The sequence below is a fragment of the Protomyctophum bolini genome (genome assembly GCF_963924005.1).
Source record: "Protomyctophum bolini genome assembly, chromosome: 1".
NCBI lineage: Eukaryota > Metazoa > Chordata > Actinopteri > Myctophiformes > Myctophidae > Protomyctophum > Protomyctophum bolini.
Window position 1 is genome coordinate 38,161,092 of NC_137862.1, and position 20,118 is coordinate 38,181,209.

General features: G+C 40.5%; 2 protein-coding genes across 2 annotated transcripts; both read left to right on the forward strand.

Annotated features, from left to right (window-relative positions):
• Window positions 1-1,496: 1,496 nt before the first annotated feature.
• Window positions 1,497-5,804, forward strand: nmbb (neuromedin Bb). Its single transcript, XM_080759994.1, has 3 exons — window positions 1,497-1,705; window positions 2,862-3,043; window positions 5,006-5,804. Exons 1-3 carry the CDS (start codon window positions 1,522-1,524, stop codon window positions 5,060-5,062), a joined length of 423 nt encoding a protein of 140 aa, XP_080616120.1. The 5' UTR covers window positions 1,497-1,521; the 3' UTR covers window positions 5,063-5,804.
• Window positions 5,805-12,891: 7,087 nt separating this feature from the next.
• Window positions 12,892-19,772, forward strand: LOC308320765 (tetraspanin-3-like; the record flags this gene model as incomplete). The annotated part of the gene is made up of 7 exons (XM_080771426.1): window positions 12,892-13,018; window positions 14,601-14,792; window positions 15,586-15,660; window positions 15,840-15,941; window positions 16,197-16,349; window positions 16,989-17,072; window positions 19,680-19,772. Exons 1-7 carry the CDS (start codon window positions 12,956-12,958, stop codon window positions 19,770-19,772), a joined length of 762 nt encoding a protein of 253 aa, XP_080627552.1. The 5' UTR covers window positions 12,892-12,955.
• Between the last annotated feature and the right edge of the window lie 346 nt (window positions 19,773-20,118).

The window sequence follows — 20,118 nt, forward strand, 5'->3', positions numbered from 1 at the left end:
TGGTCCGAAAATCCACCGAAAATCCAGACTGAATAATAACACTTTATTCATAGTCGAACTACAACATGACGTCACGAGCCGCGGTGAAGAGCAAACCACCGCCCCAGCCCTTCTCTCTGTTTTTACTCACCACCTAAACGCTATTTCAGCTCCGGTGGTCACCTCACCACCGAAAATCCAGACTATGAATGAGCCTTAAGAAAATCATTCAAGCTTTTCGTACAGCTGCAATGTTGATGATTTTGACGTGATTTAATACAATTAGATAGGACGGCAAATTGCAGCTAGTTTCCATACCTTCCATTAACTTAATATGGTCTATTGAGTATATTCAAACATGAGTATTTTGAATTTTTTGAGCACCTCAGGAAATCTGTCGCACAAACAGTTTAGAAGATAGAGCCATGTTTGAAGTTAGCGGTCATTTAAAAAATGGTGTGGCCATTTCCGGGTGAGAATTTCTCACAGTTCCTAAGTTCCTACGGTCATATTAGCCAAGAACAGTTGATTATATTCTCTGCTAAATGGTATATATCCGGAATAGTGCATGCATGCGGGCACCTATACTGTATATAAAATTGTGGTCACCCCCCAACATTAATAGGAAAAAGTATTAGGCTGGCCTGTAGGCATACTTGATTTGAACTTCGTTTGATATTTTAAAAGACTATATTTGTTGTTGTAAATATCTATCTAAATATCTAATATCTATCTATCTACAAAACCATGTGGCTATAGCCAGTTAATGGTAATAAGAAGTTTAACTGTGCATTTTGATGCTGCATGATGTCTGCTGACCATGCATGCATTTGTTTTTTCATTTTATATATCTCCAACAAATTATATATTTTATATAATATTTAGGTGCCCACTGCCCACTCTTCATGTATTCGTTATGGTCACGGACCGGTTATAGGGATTTTGAGCTTAGCTCAGGGGTTCGAGTTAGTTATTTGTGCCGAGTGGAAAGTGGAAAATGATTCCCATTCCCATTCCCGTCAGAAGTGTCATCCTCTTTCAGAAAGAGGGGGTCGAGACCGTCGAGTAGAGGAGATAAAGCCTTTGCTCTCTGCTGCCAAAGGCCAGGCCAGGGGAACTTTTGCTCTGCCTGCGTCGAGGACCGCTGCTTGCGCTCCTTGCGCTGCATTGGATTGGGGTTCGTAGAACTTCGTACCCAGGCTGACGGATGACGCAAGGGGAGAAATTTCTCTCACCCTCCGTTGCTATAGTTGGGGCTTCTTTGTCGCCTGCACTTATAGGTCTCATTCTATAATACTGGACCCTTATCAGTTTGTGTGACTCACATTTAAATGAACGCTGGGTGGCCACTTCAAAATGTTAAACTGAATGAACGGGCTCCACGCACGCACACACGCACACATACTCATCACACTTCTCGTAGCCTACGCACACAAAACCGAGTCCACCCAGGTCATCATGCATATAAAAAGCACGAACCGCCTCCGTTACTCCACCACGGACAATAAGAAGGGACGTTTTGACACTTGGAGAAATATTCGGATGAGCAGATTATTTCCCACAATGAGAGGCTTGACGATAGTGTGTCCTTCTGGCTTAGTACTGACCTACCTGGTGTTGTTCTCTTTCATTTCTTTAACCAGCGCGGTCACCTTCGACCTGACAGATCTTAGGAATAAAGTTGCGAAAATTAAAGTGAATCCGCGAGGCAATCTTTGGGCAACAGGTATGTATATCCTCTCGAAATGCGTTATTACGCATATTACGCGCGATATATTTTGGGCTATAGATTAATCATAACAACATGTCATCATGCATTTGTATGTCTTATTCTATTCTCCCGTCTTGTTTGTTTCATATATTATTTCCGCTAATAAATATTTGATATCCTTTCTTCAGAAGAAATTCATTTTACGCACGTTACGCGCAATATGTTTTGAACTGTCGTTCGTTCATTTTACACCATGGTGATCGGAGTGGGGTCCGGGAACCACCATCAGTCCTTGATGGAGTGCCCCAGGGGCTCCCCAGCAAAATGACCGAGGAACAACCAAATTAACCCTATTTTATATGGCTACTCAAAAATAGACATTTTTATTTAAAAGCTTGAGAAAAATAATAATACTATAAGTATATACTACTACTACTACTACTATTACTACTACTATAATAATAATAATAATAATAATAATAAACATTTTCGAATAACCTTGAAAATATTCTCTTAATATTTGGTGTGCATGCAGGTCACACCGAACTATATGCCTTTGTTTGGGCGAGGTTTTTGGCAGAAATCCGTGAATTAACAATTAACCGCTCGATTCCCATTGAAAAAGATTGCCAGAATCCACCCTCATAAGCTAAATCAAAGTTCGGTATTACAGCACCCCTCGACCCCTGTCCACTCTATATACACTAGCATGTCTGCATGAGAGGTCATTTGGACAGTTTTTTACATTTTATTTTGATGTTTATTATCTTTGCCCATGAAGCTTTCAGAATGTTCCCCTTCCATGACCATCATCATCATCACCATTCTATAATCTCAGAAACATTTTCTAAATATGAATTTAAGCACATGCTACTTGTGTCTCATTTTACTTCAGTCATGCTAGTGTTAATTAATTGGCATTTTAAAGGGTTCTGTGCGGACATATAATAGCCTATCCATCAGTTTGGACTGGAGGATCCTTGACAGTTGACATAAAAATGTTTGAGGACCATTGCCCATTAGCCTGAATATAAACTTAACTGTAGCGTTAATTAGCCTATAATCAATTATTAATTATTATATAAATGCAGGATTGTGCAGCACATATTTCTAAGCCTGTCCATCGCGCACGATTAACGGTCAATTAACTTTTTTATTTTTTATTTTAAAGGACATTTTATGGGCAAGAAGAGCGTGATGGACAGCCCCTTGCTGCCTTCCTCTGATGATGAAGATGGCAACGAAGAAGATGATGATGATGTCTCGAGGGAGAATTATCTTCTTGGGAATCTTTTTCAGGAGGTTTTGCGGGTCGGGTTGAAAGCGCAGCCAGACAGCCTCTCCAAGAGTCAGGTGAGGGGGAAGAAAACAACCATGAACACACTGTTTGTTTGTTTGTTTGTTTGATTGATTGATTGATTGATTGATTGATTGATTGATTGTTGATTGAATGCTTTATAACAGTTTGCTGAAAAAAGCACATAGGAAAGTAGGCCTTCAGTTCAATACAAGGTCTGCTATAGAGCATTGGTTCGCAACCTTTTTATAGGCCTACCACATCAGAAAATATGTGTCTCTCCATGTACCACTAATAACTGATAAAAGACAGGGGCGTATACCTGCCCTTTTTGTTCCATTACTAAACCAATAATGCTGCTGCTCTGACAAAACTCTGTCTAATCACTATAATCAGCACAACTGGTAAATGGTGCAATATAGCACCTTTCTCCAAGGCGCTTTACATAGATTGTGCATTACATTCACCCATTCACACACATTCATACACAATGGCAGCGGAAACCATGCAAGGCACCAACCAGCACATCGGGAGCAATTAGGGGTTCAGTGTCTTGCTCAAGGACACTTTGACACTAACTCTGGGGGAGCCCGGGTTCGAACTGGCAACCTTGGGGTTACCATCCAGCCACTCTACCCCTGAGCCACTGCCACCACTGATGATATTTCTAATGTGATTAATCGTTCTCAAATCTTCTATTAATGGCTAGGTGTGCTGTCATGCTCATTTCAGCATGGCTGGATATATTTTAACCAATTCCTAGTCAGAAGAACTACCTGTAGTAATGTGAATATTTCATTCCACTTTTGTCTCCTCTGTGTACCACCAGACGGGGGCACCAGAGGGTAGCCTACTATAGATGGGAACCTGCAGAACATGACAAATATACAGTATATGCAAAAACTTCATATAAATGGTTAGAAATCAAAAATCACACCCGTGTGAAGTGCTCTTATCATACATGTGAGGGGCTCTTATCATCATACATCATCATGACGTAACATGTCTATTTGCGCAGACACTATGACATAAAATTGTCCATTCATTGTCAATAGGAATGTAATCTTTGTGTAGGACGAAAATAGACACTAATGACACTAATGCTCAGACACATAATGCACATAAATTCTCCATTCATTGTCAATGGGAATTTAATGTTTGTGTAAGACGAAAATCTACACTAATAGCTGAATATATATATATATATAGGAGGGGCTAGCGCCCCTCAAAAAAAATATATATACAGTAGGCCTATAGCCTAAGGGAGCTTTTACTGGGGCCAGTTTCAATTGCAGCCAACCAAGTGCTCTTTGAGAGTGCAGGTTTTGAAGATAAATCCTCAGTGTTTACGTCATATGAGACTATAGAGTCAATCCTGCAGGCATATTGCAAATTTATTGTAACTTTATATTCATTTTTACTCAATTATATTTTTCATTTAATTCATGCTTTGTAATGAAAAGTATTGCAACATTACATGATTGACATTGGCATGATTCAGACTCACATGCTGATGCTGTTTTGGCATTATATAATTATGCTCCCAAATGAGTAAATAAATCATATAGTGTCTAGAAAAAGAAGTAGCCTACATGTCTTGCATACTTTTTTGTTTATATTCTATAGGCTATTATTATTATACAACCTGTAATCCTTGTTGTCATACATTGCTTCTAGGTCTACCTTGACAGCTTGTGCATCTGCTATATTTTAATGTAACCACATTTAAGAAAAAAGGAAAATATAAATGTTTTGGCCACAATAATTAAGAGTACCACAGACGAAAAACAGTCTAAGTCCAAATTTCTTTCTGACCCCTCCACGAAAAGGCCTCGTTGTCCTGAACCCTTATCTATCATTTATACATTATGGATCAATAGTGTGGACTTAGACTGTTTTTCGTCTGTGGCATTTTGATTATCTTTTATTAAAACGGTTTTTTTTAATTGATTATATCTATTAGTTTGATTAACTGTTTGTTTGTGTGTGTTTGTGTCTCTGCATTGTGTGTTCTGTAGGAGACAGGGCTGTTGATGAAGATATTACAGAACTACATTCAAAGCAGCAGAATGTGACATCATCAAACTGCACTGCCCACGCCCACGCGTGTGAACACGCTGAGGTCGCCATCCGAATCGATTATGTCTTTTAATGTCTCTGTTAAATGCTTTAACATGATTGTATGGTAAGCTCAGCTGCCTACAACACTGTCGCAGGTTTTTGTCAGAAAATAGCAGATCTACAAGCTCACCACATGTCGCCATGCAAAGTAGTATAGGATAAGTTAGCCAAATTTGTGACCAATCTGCAAAATAAACTTTCTTACCAATAACTTTCTTCAGAAATGTTCTCATAAAGGTGTCTCACCTCTAAATTTGTTCCAACCCAACTCCCATGGGAAACTTTGTGACAGCTGCATGCTGAAAGTTAGGGTACCATTAAAACAATCTATATGCAGGCAACATTTTCAAATCTTAATTCTGTGGTGGGTCAAATTAGGGATTTTTCATGATTCTGAATCCATTGCAAGCGTTTGTTTTGCACGAAAAACAATTTGTGGGCTAAAAACTGCCATAACCGTCACCACAAATCTGATGAGTCATTACATTTGGAACAGTTGCTATGGCTGTTGGCGTTTTTAGCCAATGAGTGTTTTTCGTAAGCATTTATTTAGCAGATTGGTCACAAAGTTGGCTAACTTTCCCTAACTAAAGTGTGAGCTTGTACATCTTGTAGATCTGCTATTGCAACGCCATTATAGACCATAGAAGATGCACAGGTTGCAATACCGTTGGTAAATCATGTGGGCGAAATTGTTTTCCTGTTACTTTATGATGTGTGTTGAAATTGCATTGTTTATAACAAATATATTTATATATTAAATAAAACATTGGTTTGCAAAGTCGGTGACCTCGATCTGCTGTATTATAAAGATGCTTTTTTATTTTGAAAATCATGTTTTTGTACGAGTCAAATGAAAAATACTTTAAAGCATATTTTCATATAGTAATTAGTAATTCACTCTTTGTCAAGTCCCACCCGTGGTTGTGCCCCTCTTCGCACCCATTGGTTGCCATTTCGTGGTTGGATACAAATCCTCTCTCTCCATCCACTACCATTGAAATAACATGTTTTTCAGTTGCTTCATATTGATATTCTGTGCACTCAATTCTTATGTGCACACACACACACACACACACACACACACACACACACACACACACACACACACACACACACACACACACACACACACATCACAGATACTTGATTGATTGAATACTTTATGCAAGACATTTTAACAACAAAAAGGGCATTTTATACGTGTGGTGGGGGGCTCAGAGTGCGTCCACTAAGGAAAGTAAGCTTTCTAATAATACAAGCTGCCTTTGTATTGGTGAGTAGGTAAAACGTTCTTTATATTTCCGCAACAGTATTTTTTCAACGTGCCATAAAACAAGACGTGAGGGGGAGCGCTTGTTTAATAGCGTCCCTCCCTCCCTAGGGCGTCGGCCTCTTCTTTGGGTGTCTTACCTGCGCAGGTAAGATTCTATTAAACAAGCGCTCCCCCTCACGTCTTGTTTTATGGCACATTGAAAAAATACAAAATGGCGGCTCGGAATGTGAATATTTTGGAGTTGGACAGAAAGTAGCTCATAACATGTCTACGGGGGATTTTTATGAAAAACAAGCTCGGCAGATTGAAAGAAGATAATTCAAGCTTGGACTGCAGCTGCAATATGTTGGTGAGTTTAACGTCATTTAAGACAAGCAGATCACAAACCAAAAAAGATAGGAAGTGGATGGAGGTTGTTGCAACTCTAGATTCAACCCAATTATTACTCTTCTTTCTTCTGTTTCTATAGATTGTATTGTACTATAGATAGGACTTATAGTAGTAGTAGTAGTAGTAGTAGAAGTAATATGGCATTGCATCGCAGCCTTCCAATCAGCCTTGTCAATGATTCAGCCTCATCCTGTACGTCCATTTACCTAGTTGGCAGCAGCTAATAGTCACTGCAGGTACTCGAGCTGTATTGTTTGGTTGTAATTGTTGCTGCTTTTGTGTATGTTTCTACTTGGCTGTGTATGCTGTTCATGCTTTGAAGTCCGATAATACACACTGAAATTATGACGATCCTTAAGGCCGCCCCTGGTTATAGGTGTGGTCTCTTATACTAGTGAATGGTTAATTTAACTCTGAAAGTGTACAGGATCAAATGGACCTGATGACCAATATTTGGTTCCAATTGTACACTCTTGGAATAAACACATTAGACATAGACACATTAACCATGCAGACTTTAATACACAGTCAAATATTATTATTATTTATTTATTTTTATTTATTTTCCAAGCGAACATTTTTACTAAAATATTTGCTTCTAGGGGTCCCTGGAACAAAGTATTTTAAGATGGGTCCGCGGCCAAATGCATATAATTAGTTGGGGGTCCTTGACATGAAAGTCTTAATGGGTTAATTGCTTTTGCACAATGTGTACAGCTCCAACTGGGCACAGATTAGAATTGCTCATTGTTTTTAGGCGAATGATCGTCTATGCAAATTAGCAAACACTAATTGTCCACAATAATGACCAAATGATCATATCCTGCTGATCAAAAATGATTATGTAGCTTGAATACGGTAGTTGCACTCTCCAATAGCCTACATGCATGAATTATTTGTTTGTGGAAGCCTCTTTTTCCACGCCCCTTCATCCTTTTGTATGCTGTGTGCTGTGTGTGCTGTGCTCTTAGGTGGTTATACTGTAGTGGTGTAGCCTATTCTGTAGCTTAGCTTTCCCCTAAAAGTGGTTGTTGCCCACTGGCAGCTGACTCTGTTTTTATATTGTAGTCTTTGATGTTTACCTCTGTTTTATTATGTTGTGGTAGATTGGCAGTATAGCAAACTGGTTCCTACGAGCTGTGACTGCAATGTGTGATTTTAATTAGTTAATAAATTCAGTATTTATGCCAGTATTTGTAGTTTTTAACAGTCTGTGTTCCACTAATAACTGTATTTGGGGGAAGTTCATGTCTCATGTCTCATTGTGTGAATTTGTTTGTGGGGAACCCAATTTAGAGTATTCACCTATCCCTTCTATTCCTTGATACCTCAAGGTGGCGTAGTCGTACAATTTTAATGTCAAAGTGTAAATTCCTTGCTGCACCTGGTTGCATTTAGGACAAGCCAATCAGCAAAAATATGACCAGGTTTGTATTAAAATAAATAATTCTTGATCCTTTCCTGTGGCCAATAGTGTGAGGCTGTGGTGTTGGGTATGCAGCTGTTCACCTAATTGTTCTTTGTCAAAAACATATTGTGTGCTCACAGCATCTTTATGAGTGGTTGTCAAGTTTTTCTCTTTTACATATTTCTGTTGGGTACCTCATTATATCCGAAACTGTTTGGACATAATGCTTTTCAGGACAAGCTAATAAGGTGTTGCTTCACTACAAGCTTGTAGATCTGCTATTTTCTGCAAAGGTTTCCCCAGGAATCAGGATATGGATGCTGCCATCTAAGTGGTTACAGCGTGGCCCAGGGTCAAGCACAGATAGACATGAGGTGGTGCTAGAGCGCCTGCCCTTTTGCCCTCTGGACAGCAATGTGCCCTTTTGAAAGTTCGGGTTTTTTTGTACAGTTTAATAGCCAGATTGGGATGGTCGCAAGTTACCACAGTGGGGGCAGCCATGTTTGTTGTTTGACATCATCGAGTGATGGAGCTGATGGCCAATCAGCCGCTGCATCAGATTTCCGATGCAAACTGACACCGCCGTATAGTCACCAGACCTGAATCGCTAGAACATTGTTTTTAATGCGTGGCTAGCGATTCAGGGCTGGAGCCATTTAGGCTATGCCCCAAAATCTATTAATCTCACACACTATTAAGGCAGCCGGGGGTTCCACGCGACGCACAAGGTGCCCTTTGTAGGCCCGTTGACCTACCCCTCAAAATGTGGGTCGAATCAGCCCTTAACGGCTTCTGACAGTTATAAATTGTCCATGTACAGTACATCTAAGTCTGTGTACTTGAACTTGAGATACAGTGTACTTGATATGTATTGTGTACTGCCTGTACTGTAGCATACTTTATAGGCTACGAGAGACATCTCAGCGCTAGTAAGGTCAGCCTTGCTGCATTAATCATTATCATGTCACGTTTCTATATCTTGTTGTATTCATATCTTGTTGTCACGTCATTATGATCCAGCACTATATATGTTCCTGTTTGTGTAATAAACTTGGTGAACCTTTAGCGTAATACTGTATGTCGCGTTATTGTTCTCCCGGGCCCGCCGGATTATCACACACCACCCAACCTGCACACACTACCAGTCTGTCAGAACCAGACGAGGGTCCAGTTTAGAGATTACAACAGACAGAAATATGGGGAGGGAAGGAATACCTACTCCTCCCCTACTGATCAGGGATTTTCTTTCTTTATACATGAGCAGGTTCTACTATGCGCTGACAACCCATTCTGCCAGCTGCCTCATACTGTAGCATTGTGGTATCGTGACTTTCTTGTGCCGATTCAATTTTGGGGGGGCGAATGTAATCAGTGTGACTGAGGATACCTGTGTTTCGTTAGCACCACCCCCTCAGCTCAGCATATTACGTAGCTAGTCAGGCATAGGGTGAAGCTGCGTATTGCCCATTACTTTGTCTCTCAGCTGGGCAAACATGTCATGACAGAGGGTCATAGCAGGCTAGGAATCTCAGTGTAACCAGTGGCCACTAACTTGATGACCATAAACAAATGGTTGGGGGTTGTTTGCTATACATGTTAGGACACCTACTGTGCTTCCTATCTCTGTGACTTGACCATTACCTTATATGGACACAAACATGTTGACAATTGGGAAACCTGAGACCACCTTTGCATTTCCCTTTGATGTCTCTGTATAAAGACCCTACTGAAATGTCTATGGTGTTAGTGTCCGGACGCCGTGAGGCTGAAGGATCCGTGGGGCTCCGGCCCCATGGCCGTGATGCTGTTTTCTGAACTCTGAAAATAAATGGATCTCCGGAACAACCTTCATTTGCCTGTCCGTCGTCGACTTAATTCTCCGTATTTTGCGAGTGTTTTCGTTTAAGTCAAGTCTGTTTATGGGCTCTATAGGGAGAGGAAAAGCAGTTCTCTCTATTTAGTTCATTTACTTCATATAAACAATTAAATAGCAGGAAATACAAATGCAGCTCACAAATTCACTCCGTTTGAAGAGGTCACTGGAGCATTTTAACACTGATGTTATTTTGATGTTGGCTAGACCATGATTAGCCATCTGCTATAGTTTGTAATTACTTGGACTAGATCCATACTCTGTCTGTCTGTCTGTCTGTCTGTCTGTCTGTCTGTCTGTCTGTCTGTCTGTCTGTCTGTCTGTCTGTCTGTCTGTCTGTCTGTCTGTCTGTCTGTCTGTCTGTCTGTCTGTCTGTCTGTCTGTCTGTCTGTCTGTCTGTCTGTCTGTCTGTCTGTCTGTCTGTCTGTCTGTCTGTCTGTCTGTCTGTCTGTCTGTCTGTCTGTCTGTCTGTCTGTCTGTCTGTCTGCCTGCCTGCCTGCCTGCCTGTCTGTCTGTCTGTCTGTCTGTCTGCCTGTCTGTCTGCCTGTCTCTTTGTTTGCCTTGGGTGACATGACTCATGATTCATGACATAATTTTCACATGTTGTGACCATGTGGACCTCAGTTATATATGCTCTGAAAAAGAATGACATAGGGACCAAAACGTGATCTTATCCACAATAAATCTATTGCTTCTAGTTGCAATGCCATGTCTGTTTGCCTGTAATACGAAACATAAAAGGTACACATTTTCAATTTCAACTTTATCAAGTTGAAACTTCAGGCTATAGAGCCGGGCTATTGATTCAAGGCCTCACAGGCACTCATTGGAGGGAGGGGTAATCCATCTTCCATCTTTAAGGGGCCAAAATAATTGGTTTGCTTCGGTTAAAGAAAGATGTGACCTCACATTTTCTCGCATGGGGAATTTGTTATCTTACATGCATGTCTCTGGACATTTGTATCAAGGGATTATGGTATACTGGCTCCAGGTAGAAGACAGAGTTAAAGGGACACTTCACCTTTTTCCAAAATAAATGTTAATGACGTTTATAAGATTTAGAACACTTTCCTGGGGGTCTTTATGTGTGTAATATGTGGTTTTAGATATTTTAGATTTTAGCAGTGAGCCCAGTGTCTCTGATGTCATGGACACTGAGCTCACTTACTTCCTAGTCTACAATTCCCATAATGCTTTGGTGCACTGCTCCTCCTTGTGGATAGGGGGAGGGCTGTCTTACTGAAACAACATGTAGTCCAGTGTCCATGACATCAGAGACACTGGGCTCACTGCTAAAATATCTAAAACCACATATTACACACAAAGACCCCAGGAAAGTGTTCTAAATAAAAATAGGGAGCGAGAACAACGATCTGATACCGCCCACTTTAAAAACAAACATGGGTAAATTCTACAGCACTGCCACCCAAGCGTGGAATGCCCTGACCCACTCCTTAAAAAAATGCAGATCACTTGCATCTTTTAAAACAGGCCTGAAAATCCACCTTTCAGCAGGCCCAAGGGAGAGGAAATGATCACCCCCCCCCCCCTTCCTTTTCCCCCCTCACTGTATTTACAGTGTTTTATTTTTTCCTTTTTGATTTTTTTTGTTGTTTTTACCTGTGAGGATATTGATTTTTGTTGTTATTGTTCATGTCATGTCTATAAATTGATTGCATAGGGCCTAAATGGAAACAAGAACGCAAGGACTTTTTTTGGTGCTATTCCTTTTGGACTGAGTGTTTGACTGTACTCCGTTGCTGTTTATACATTCTGTCAAATAAACTATTCAATCAATCAATCAATCAATCAATCAAAACTGGTTGTATTTAGGCTCATCACCAAATAATTGACAATCAAATGAATCAATGTTTGATTCAAAATGTACTGTACACTAATAGTGCTGCTGCATGTCTCCATCCAGCTGTATGATGTTAATAGTGAAACACTGTCACCCTGTGGCATAAACCACACATAGCATAATAACTGCAGCTTACATTGTTTCCCCTTTGAAACCATCAGGAAATTAAGCAAAATAACAGGGGGTATAGTTTAATTATAAAAACCCTAGTCTTGTACTCACTATAGGCCCCTTCCTGTTTTTGCTCTATAGGCCTACTAAATATCTTCGGCGAAAATAGCATAAAAATACATCTTGCAGGAAGAGACAATGAGAGATCTTTACAACAGAAGGCTGCCTGCCAGTCACAATGTGGGACAATGTCTGTCCCACGCAAAGATGATTATTTTCAAATAGGATTATTTTTGGGATCCTCGATTATTTTGGGGAATCGCGGCCTGAAAAGATTGAGAACCACTCTAACATTAATAGCCCATATTGCAATGTTTTAGTGTGGAGCAAATGCATGAGTCCAATGTTGCAGAATATCACCATCATCATCACCATCATCATAACCTTCATCATTATCACCTTCATCACCATCACCATCACCATCACCATCATCATCATCATCACCATCACCATCACCTTCATCACCATCACCATCACCATCATCATCATCATCATCATCACCATCACCTTCATCACCATCACCATCACCATCACCATCATCATCATCATCACCTTCATCACCATCACCATCATGCACCTTCATCACCATCACCACCACCATCATCATCATCATCATCATCATCATCATCACCGTCACGCGTCACCCAGTTTGTTTTGAGAGATGAGCTCATCGGGTACATACATTTGCAGAGCTCTGGTTGGTTCAACGCTTGCAGAATCCGCTCAGGAGAGGGCGGGGACACGGCGGAGCCATTTTATTATGAATACGGTATTATTATTCTAAGAACAGAGGCTGCAGGTGCATCGGTACATTTTTATATCTTGTTTTTTTTGTTTTGTTTTGTCCATTCCCAGCCCTGACGCAACCATGGGGCAGTGTGGGATTACGTCATCTAAAACCGTGCTGGTGTTTCTTAATCTTATATTTTGGGTAAGGCTTTTTATCCCCCAATGTAAATGGATTCATTGCATTCATTTGATAACATGCATGGATGCTAGACAACTGCGCCAGTCGCCAAAGGCTGCTGGCGATCAGCAGACGACCCAACTTTAACACAAACAATTTGTTTTAGTTTTGTAGGCTATTTGCAGTTTAAGCAGTGATGTTTGATCTAGCAGAAAGACAGATGATGAACATTGTAAAGTGTAAAGAAGTCGAATCTCGAACATTAAAAGGACTGTAAGGACGAAGGACACCAAAAGGATTTGCACATTGACCCCCATTTGGAAAGAACTTACCAGCGAGCCGCGAACCCCATATACGAGCCAGATTTGTATTTACAATGTTCTAAATGATTTAAAAAAATTGCGTTGTGATTGTGAACTTGAACATTATAGGATAGGTCTGCTATCTTTAATTTGTTGTAAACTGTAGCAGCAGCTGGCCTGGGTTGATAGGTGGGTTAATGATGGCTGCTGCTGCAGCATAGACAACATCATGCACCGTTGGGTTGGATGACGTTATGCCAATTCATAGCTGGCATCTTTATTTTATTTCAAGGACTCCCAGTTTTATATGCATTTGATTAGAATATTGGTTCTCAAACTTTTCTTTTAATGTCAAGGACCTCTAATAAATGTATGTACTGTATATTTTGAATATGCACCACCATCTGAATATTTTGTTCCAGGGCCCTCCATACAAGATTTGTGTTGTTAAAATGTAATAATATTAAATAATAATAATAATAATAATAATAATACATAAAAAATTCTCAGATCTTTTTGAATGAACGCCTCACATCTTGATGTGTTGTGAGCTTTATTGCGATGTGTTGAGCTTGTAGATCTGCTATTTTCAAGTGAATAAGCGGATAGGACTATACAGCCTGGCATCAATGCCACAATGAACAGGCAGAACATCACTGGTTCTCAACGTGAGGTCTGGGGACCACTGGGGGGTCCTCACCAAAACCAGTTAATATAACATCAAAATCAGGTTATCGTCTAAACCCTCTAGACTTAGTAAACTGGACCGGTTGAGTTGTCCCTGTAGGCCTACTTGGACCCCTTGTTTCTGTCTACATAATATCTTACAGGCTGTGGACTTTTAGCCCACAGCTTGTAAATCTGCTATTTTTGGCAGGGAATGTATCATTGCATGGAGCACTGTTTGAAAAACATACAGTAGCCTATAGGGCCAAAATGGGTCTGACATAAACAAAAAGAATAATACATAAACAATGTATTTATTTATTTTCTCTTGAGGGGGAAAATCCAAAACTTTTTCAAACAATTTACGATTTTTGCAATAGGGCTTAAGTGATTCATTCATAAGGCTTTCTTTTAAGTCCCGGGGAGACACCACATTTCTCTTTTGGTTCTCAAGCTGAAAAACGTTGGGAGCTCAACCAGCTTGTTTGTCTGTAGAGCTCCGAGAAACTAATGCACTTTCATATCTAAGTACGGATGTACTGGGAAAAATACAGTATATACTGTATTATCATCTCTCTCTCTCTCTCTCTCTCTCTCTCTCTCTCTCTCTCTCTCTCTCTCTCTCTCTCTCTGTGCAGGCAGCAGCAGGTATTCTGTGCTACATCGGGGCATATGTGTTCATCACATACGATGACTATGAGCATTTCTTTGAGGACGTGTACACGCTGGTCCCTGCGGTGGTCATCATTGTGGCGGGGACACTGCTCTTCATCATCGGGGTGATCGGATGCTGTGCCACCATACGCGAAAGCTCCTGTGGACTAGCGACTGTTAGTATGACGCTGTTGTCACCTATGAAATTAGCTGCATGTTATGACTGATGTCTGATGCTGAGTGTTATGGGGAACCAGAGGCGGACAGGTTAATAAACCAACACAGCAGGTGCTGATCAAATCAATAATAGTTTTCAAAGTAATACAGAATATAATATAACAGCCAATCCAAGTAACAAAACAACAGTTAAAAACAGAGGAAGAAAAATAAAAACAAAGAAAGGAATCCTTGTTCCATTCAAGTCAATGTTCTTGCATTAATTTAAGGTTCATATACTAGATCCAAAATCTGTTCCAAGTCTCAAGTTTAATTTTACTTTCCCCATTCAGTAATTGATTAGCTGCAGCTGTGTTGCTTTCATCAGTGGTTCTCAACCTTTAAGGCCTTGACCCCCCCAAAATAACACCCTGAAAAGCACTTGGAATGTGGCATTCCAAATACAAGTTTGACTCGATTCCACAGCAATATGTGATAAACAACAGATGGACAAGCTGGCTGCACTAAACCTGACAGTGACAGACAATGGCAGACCTGAGGAGCAGAGATAGTTGACCGTTTCCTTAGCGCTTCAAGTTCAAGCTGTTATACTTCTTGTATATTGTAGATATTCATCTGGCAGATAAAAATATGAAATAGCTTTCACTATAGATTTCACTTTTCTGCCTCTCAATCAGGTAGGCTACATTCGGTGTCGCATCCGCGACTCATTGATCAGCTATTTATTTCACGTGACACCGGCATACAACAAAGTATAAACAAGGTGATAAGGTGCATATGTTTTCATTTCAGTTTGCAGCCATCCTTCTGCTGGTTTTTGTAACAGAGTGTGTGGTGGTGGTGTTGGGATACATATACAGAGCAAAGGTAACACACAACACACATACTATACATATGCACACACACGCAGACATGCACACATGCACGCACGGCGCACGCAGATACATATTTTCCCAATTATAAATTATAAAAAATTATAAAAAGAAAAATGTGTTATTATGGATTGTACATAGATGTTGATAGCATCATGTTCTTGTGTATTTAAGGTGGAGGATGAGGTGAATCATTCCATTCAGAAGGTTTATAATGAATACAACGGCACCAACACTGATGCTCCCAGCCGTGCTATCGACTATGTGCAGAGACAGGTGAGAAGCGTGTGCGTGTGTGTGTGTGTGTGTGTGTGTGTTTGTTTTATGTGTAAAACTATTTTGAAAAAAAAGAAAAGAAAGAAAAATATTGTTTTTTAAATTTGAATATCTTTTGAAATATGCAGGAAAGGGGGAAAAAGTGTACGTGCGACCCATTTGGGAAACCCTGACACAGTGTGTGTGTGTGTGTGTGTGTGTGTGTGTGTGTGTGTGTGTGTGTGTGTGTGTGTTTTCCATGTGTTGTCCTTGCAGCTTCATTGCTGTGGCATTCACAACTACTCTGACTGGAGGAACACCCGCTGGTTTAAACAGGCCAAGAACGGCAGCGTCCCGCTCAGCTGCTGTCAGCCCGACATCAGCAACTGTACCGGCACCCTGACCCGACCCAATGACCTCTATCAGGAGGTACACACATTTGCGATTTTATGAATGCCACTTTTATTTAAACCATCTAGACCTGATTCTACCTTATAAATCAGTGTTGGGCAACTTTGAAGATGGAGAGGGCTATATTTCCACACTCACTCCAGAGGGCCACATTGCACAATACTGTCATAGTCGGGTGAAAACTGAGTGTTGCAATCCCCCCCCCACCCCCCTCCCCCTCTCTATCTCTCTCTCTCTCTCTCTCTCTCTCTCTGGGCTCTGTGCACAACTGTAGTTTCCTTTAATAGAAGGTATGGTAGCATTGACGTTTTCTGTTCCATGTCAGTTTTCCATAGCCTCGTTTGAATGGCTCAGCAGCAGATTTGAACTTGAAACACATTATGAGGGTGTAATATTTTTCCAGTTGAATCTGCTGCTGAGCCAATCAAATTAAGCTACTGAAAGTGAAAACTGACACGGAACAGGAAATGGGTATGCCACCTTATGGAGAAAGCAATTATTATGCACAGAGCAGAGCCTATATCAAACTGCTTTTAATGTATTTGTATTTTTTACAACAGCCCAACTCTAGTATGTATGTATGATCTTTATTTCCACAATAATAAAATAATAAATAATATAGTGTCAACTCAGTAAATGGCTTTGTGTTTCCATCAGGGCTGTGAGGCTCTAGTTGTGAAGAAGTTGAAGGAGATCATGATGTACGTCATCTGGGCTGCTCTGACCTTCGCATCCATACAGGTACTGTAAACACAATGTACATGCATGAGCTTCTATCTGTGTACAGTATGCTTACAATATGACATAGACCAGCAGTTCTATGTGGGGGCCTGTGGGCCCCAAATACTTGGCTATAACAATTCGATTTGATCATTTGAATGATAATATAACATTAATATTCAAAAATGCATTTAAAATCTTAAAAAGAGATTTCATTTTGATACAGATAAATGGGAATTAACCTCAAATTAACCACGGATTATCCACAAAAATAGCAGATCTATAAGGTTACAACGTGTCATTGCGTTACCATTGCTACTTTTGCCGCCAAACACTGTCACACAACAAAGTATAACATAGATAATACTATAAGTTGTTACGGTGCTATATCTTTGCATTGAAACGTACAGGTTAAAGCTTTATATTCTGATAGTAATCATTCCTATAGTGTTTGTAGAGTAACAGTTAACGGTATACACATAAAACCTATATGCAATGATTAAAAACGATCATAACACTATTTTTTTCAAAGATATTTTTTCAGGGCTTTTCAACATCTATATTAGACAGTACAGTGTAGTGAGACAGGAAAGGGATAGAAAGATGGAGAAACACTGCAGACATGACAGGAGTCGGATTTGAACTCGGAACCTCGCGAGAGTCGCGACACACAAGGAGTTCTAACTGGCAAGTGCGACTGCAGGCACCCCATCATACGAAACACTTGGTATGTTCTGTATTTATTTTGCTGCAGAAGGTGCATTCAGTTTAAGGGAACTTATGACGGGTTTGAAGGGTTAAAGGGATACTTCACGTCACAAATACTTTGGGCTATATCTTGCGCCACCACTTAACCCTTATCCCTAAACTTATTTGCCATTTAAAAAAAACATGTTTAAATAGTTAAAATAGCCAATCTACAAGCTCACAACGTCTCAATGTAGATCGGCTAGTTGAACTATTTTAAAATGTCTTTCAAAATAGTACAAAATGGCAAATAAATGTAGGGATAAGGGATAAGGGTGGCACAAGATGGAGCCCTTTGTGTTTTTGCCCCAGACAAACAGACAGACACACAGAAAGGGGTGTCTGTCTGAGGCTGTAAAAAAAAAGTCAATGCATCATGTACCGTATATGTCCTCATCTAACTACAGTGCTGTGTGTCTAAATATGCAATGAACTTACACAAGTCTTGCTGGGTTTAAATACTTGTGACCCATAGAACACTGAATAGATGGGTAATGAAGCACCCTTCTTCCATAGATTCAGCAGCATACAGTGCCTTACTGGATGACCAGATGAGTGACAGCCGATGACATGCCAACACGTCAGTGGGCTGAGCAGAGATGATGTGTGGGTGCTGGTGACAGAGTGACTGTTGAATAAAACCACATCTGCTTCTGTAGTTCGAACACGTCATCTCAAGATAGTTGTATATGTGGCAATGTTTTCATGATGCTGTGTATTACATCACCTCAGCATCTCTGTATCCCTTTATCACATTATGACCGGGATAGCCTATTCATTGGTAGACCTTTAAAACTGGGAAAGCATCTGTGTCATTTTAGATGTTGCTACGTAAAGTATATATTATATATATATATACAGGATTTTGTATTTATTTTTTGAATGAAAAATTGAAAACTTTCTGAAAACGTAGGTTAGGATTTTGAAGGAGTCTTTAAAATGTCCCTCTGGTCTAAATGGGTTAATAGGACGAGGAGTGTATGTATTGTTTGATGGTATTGAAAGCCTGTCATATACCGTAATAACCTTGATAGCCTACCGGGCCAGGTGCAGTGACACTGTTGACCTGCTGTAGCCCCATCTGTTACCTTACCATCACTGTAATGTAGCTCGGGACTCGGTCACATAGCGTTGCCATCTGCAGGACTGGGGTGCCGGGCATATACTGTAGGGGCATTTTTTATCTATTTTCCAAAGTTGTATTGCAAATTTGAAGGTATTGACATGTTCCTACAGCTATCTGTAGTAAGAAAAGGATGGCAAAAGTGGGAATGTTGAACAGGAGGAGGAGGACAGAGGTGCTACGTCCTCCCGGTGAGGTCTCCTCACTGGCAGGTGAGCCAGTAGGCTACAACAGCACTGACAACACAGAAATGTGTGGGGAGGAAATTAATGAATTGGCATAACGACACAGATGGTCACAGGCGGCTCTAGGTGGAATATACAGCTAACCTCACATGATATTGTGACACTAGTCTGTTGTCCATATTAACCATGTTTTGGTTTTTCTTGTGTGCTGTTGAGCCAAAAAGCAATTTACAAGCTCGGCTAGAGTATTGTTGCGCGACCTCGTCATACAACAAAGTGTAAATCAAGCAGGGTGACAGTGTTTAGCAGTGCCGTGTCTGTGCTGGATACCTACACTACACTTGAAGCAGAAAGTTTATGTATCCAGAAATCATTAAATGCAATTCAAGCTATTTTATGATTTCACATCATTGTGACATTTTCCATCAACGTTGGTGAATCAGCTTCAACATGCTCTTCACAGGCACATGCTGCGTTTCAGTTGCCAATAAGGGGGGTGCGTGTGTGTGTGCGTGTGTGTGTGTGTGTGTGTGTGTGTGTGTGTGTGAGTGAGAGTGCGCGCGCGTCTTGCAGATGCTGGGGATGCTATGTGCGTGTGTGGTGTTGTGCAGAAGGACTCACGACCCGGCGTACGAGCTACTGGTCACATCCAACAGTTACGCGTGAGGACCACCCACCCACCAACCAGTCAGCAGAGCCTCACTGGGACTTGTAGTTTTCAGCTGTAGTTCTGTTCTGTAGTTCTATTAAGCTCAATCACTCCTTGCACAGCTCATGACCCACTATAGTGAACACTGGAGGTGCATTGTAAAAGCCTTGGTGTTTCTTTTACTCTGAAAAGGGTACAAATGGAACCAGGTGGACTGTAACTCCGAAGAGAGTACAAGTGGAACCAGGTCAATGTTTTTCCATTTATACTCTCTTCAGAATTTATTTAACACTGAGAATTTTACTGTGTAGAAAGAAATTATCCTTTTTGGGGGGTTTTGGGGAGGGTGCCAATATAAGTTAT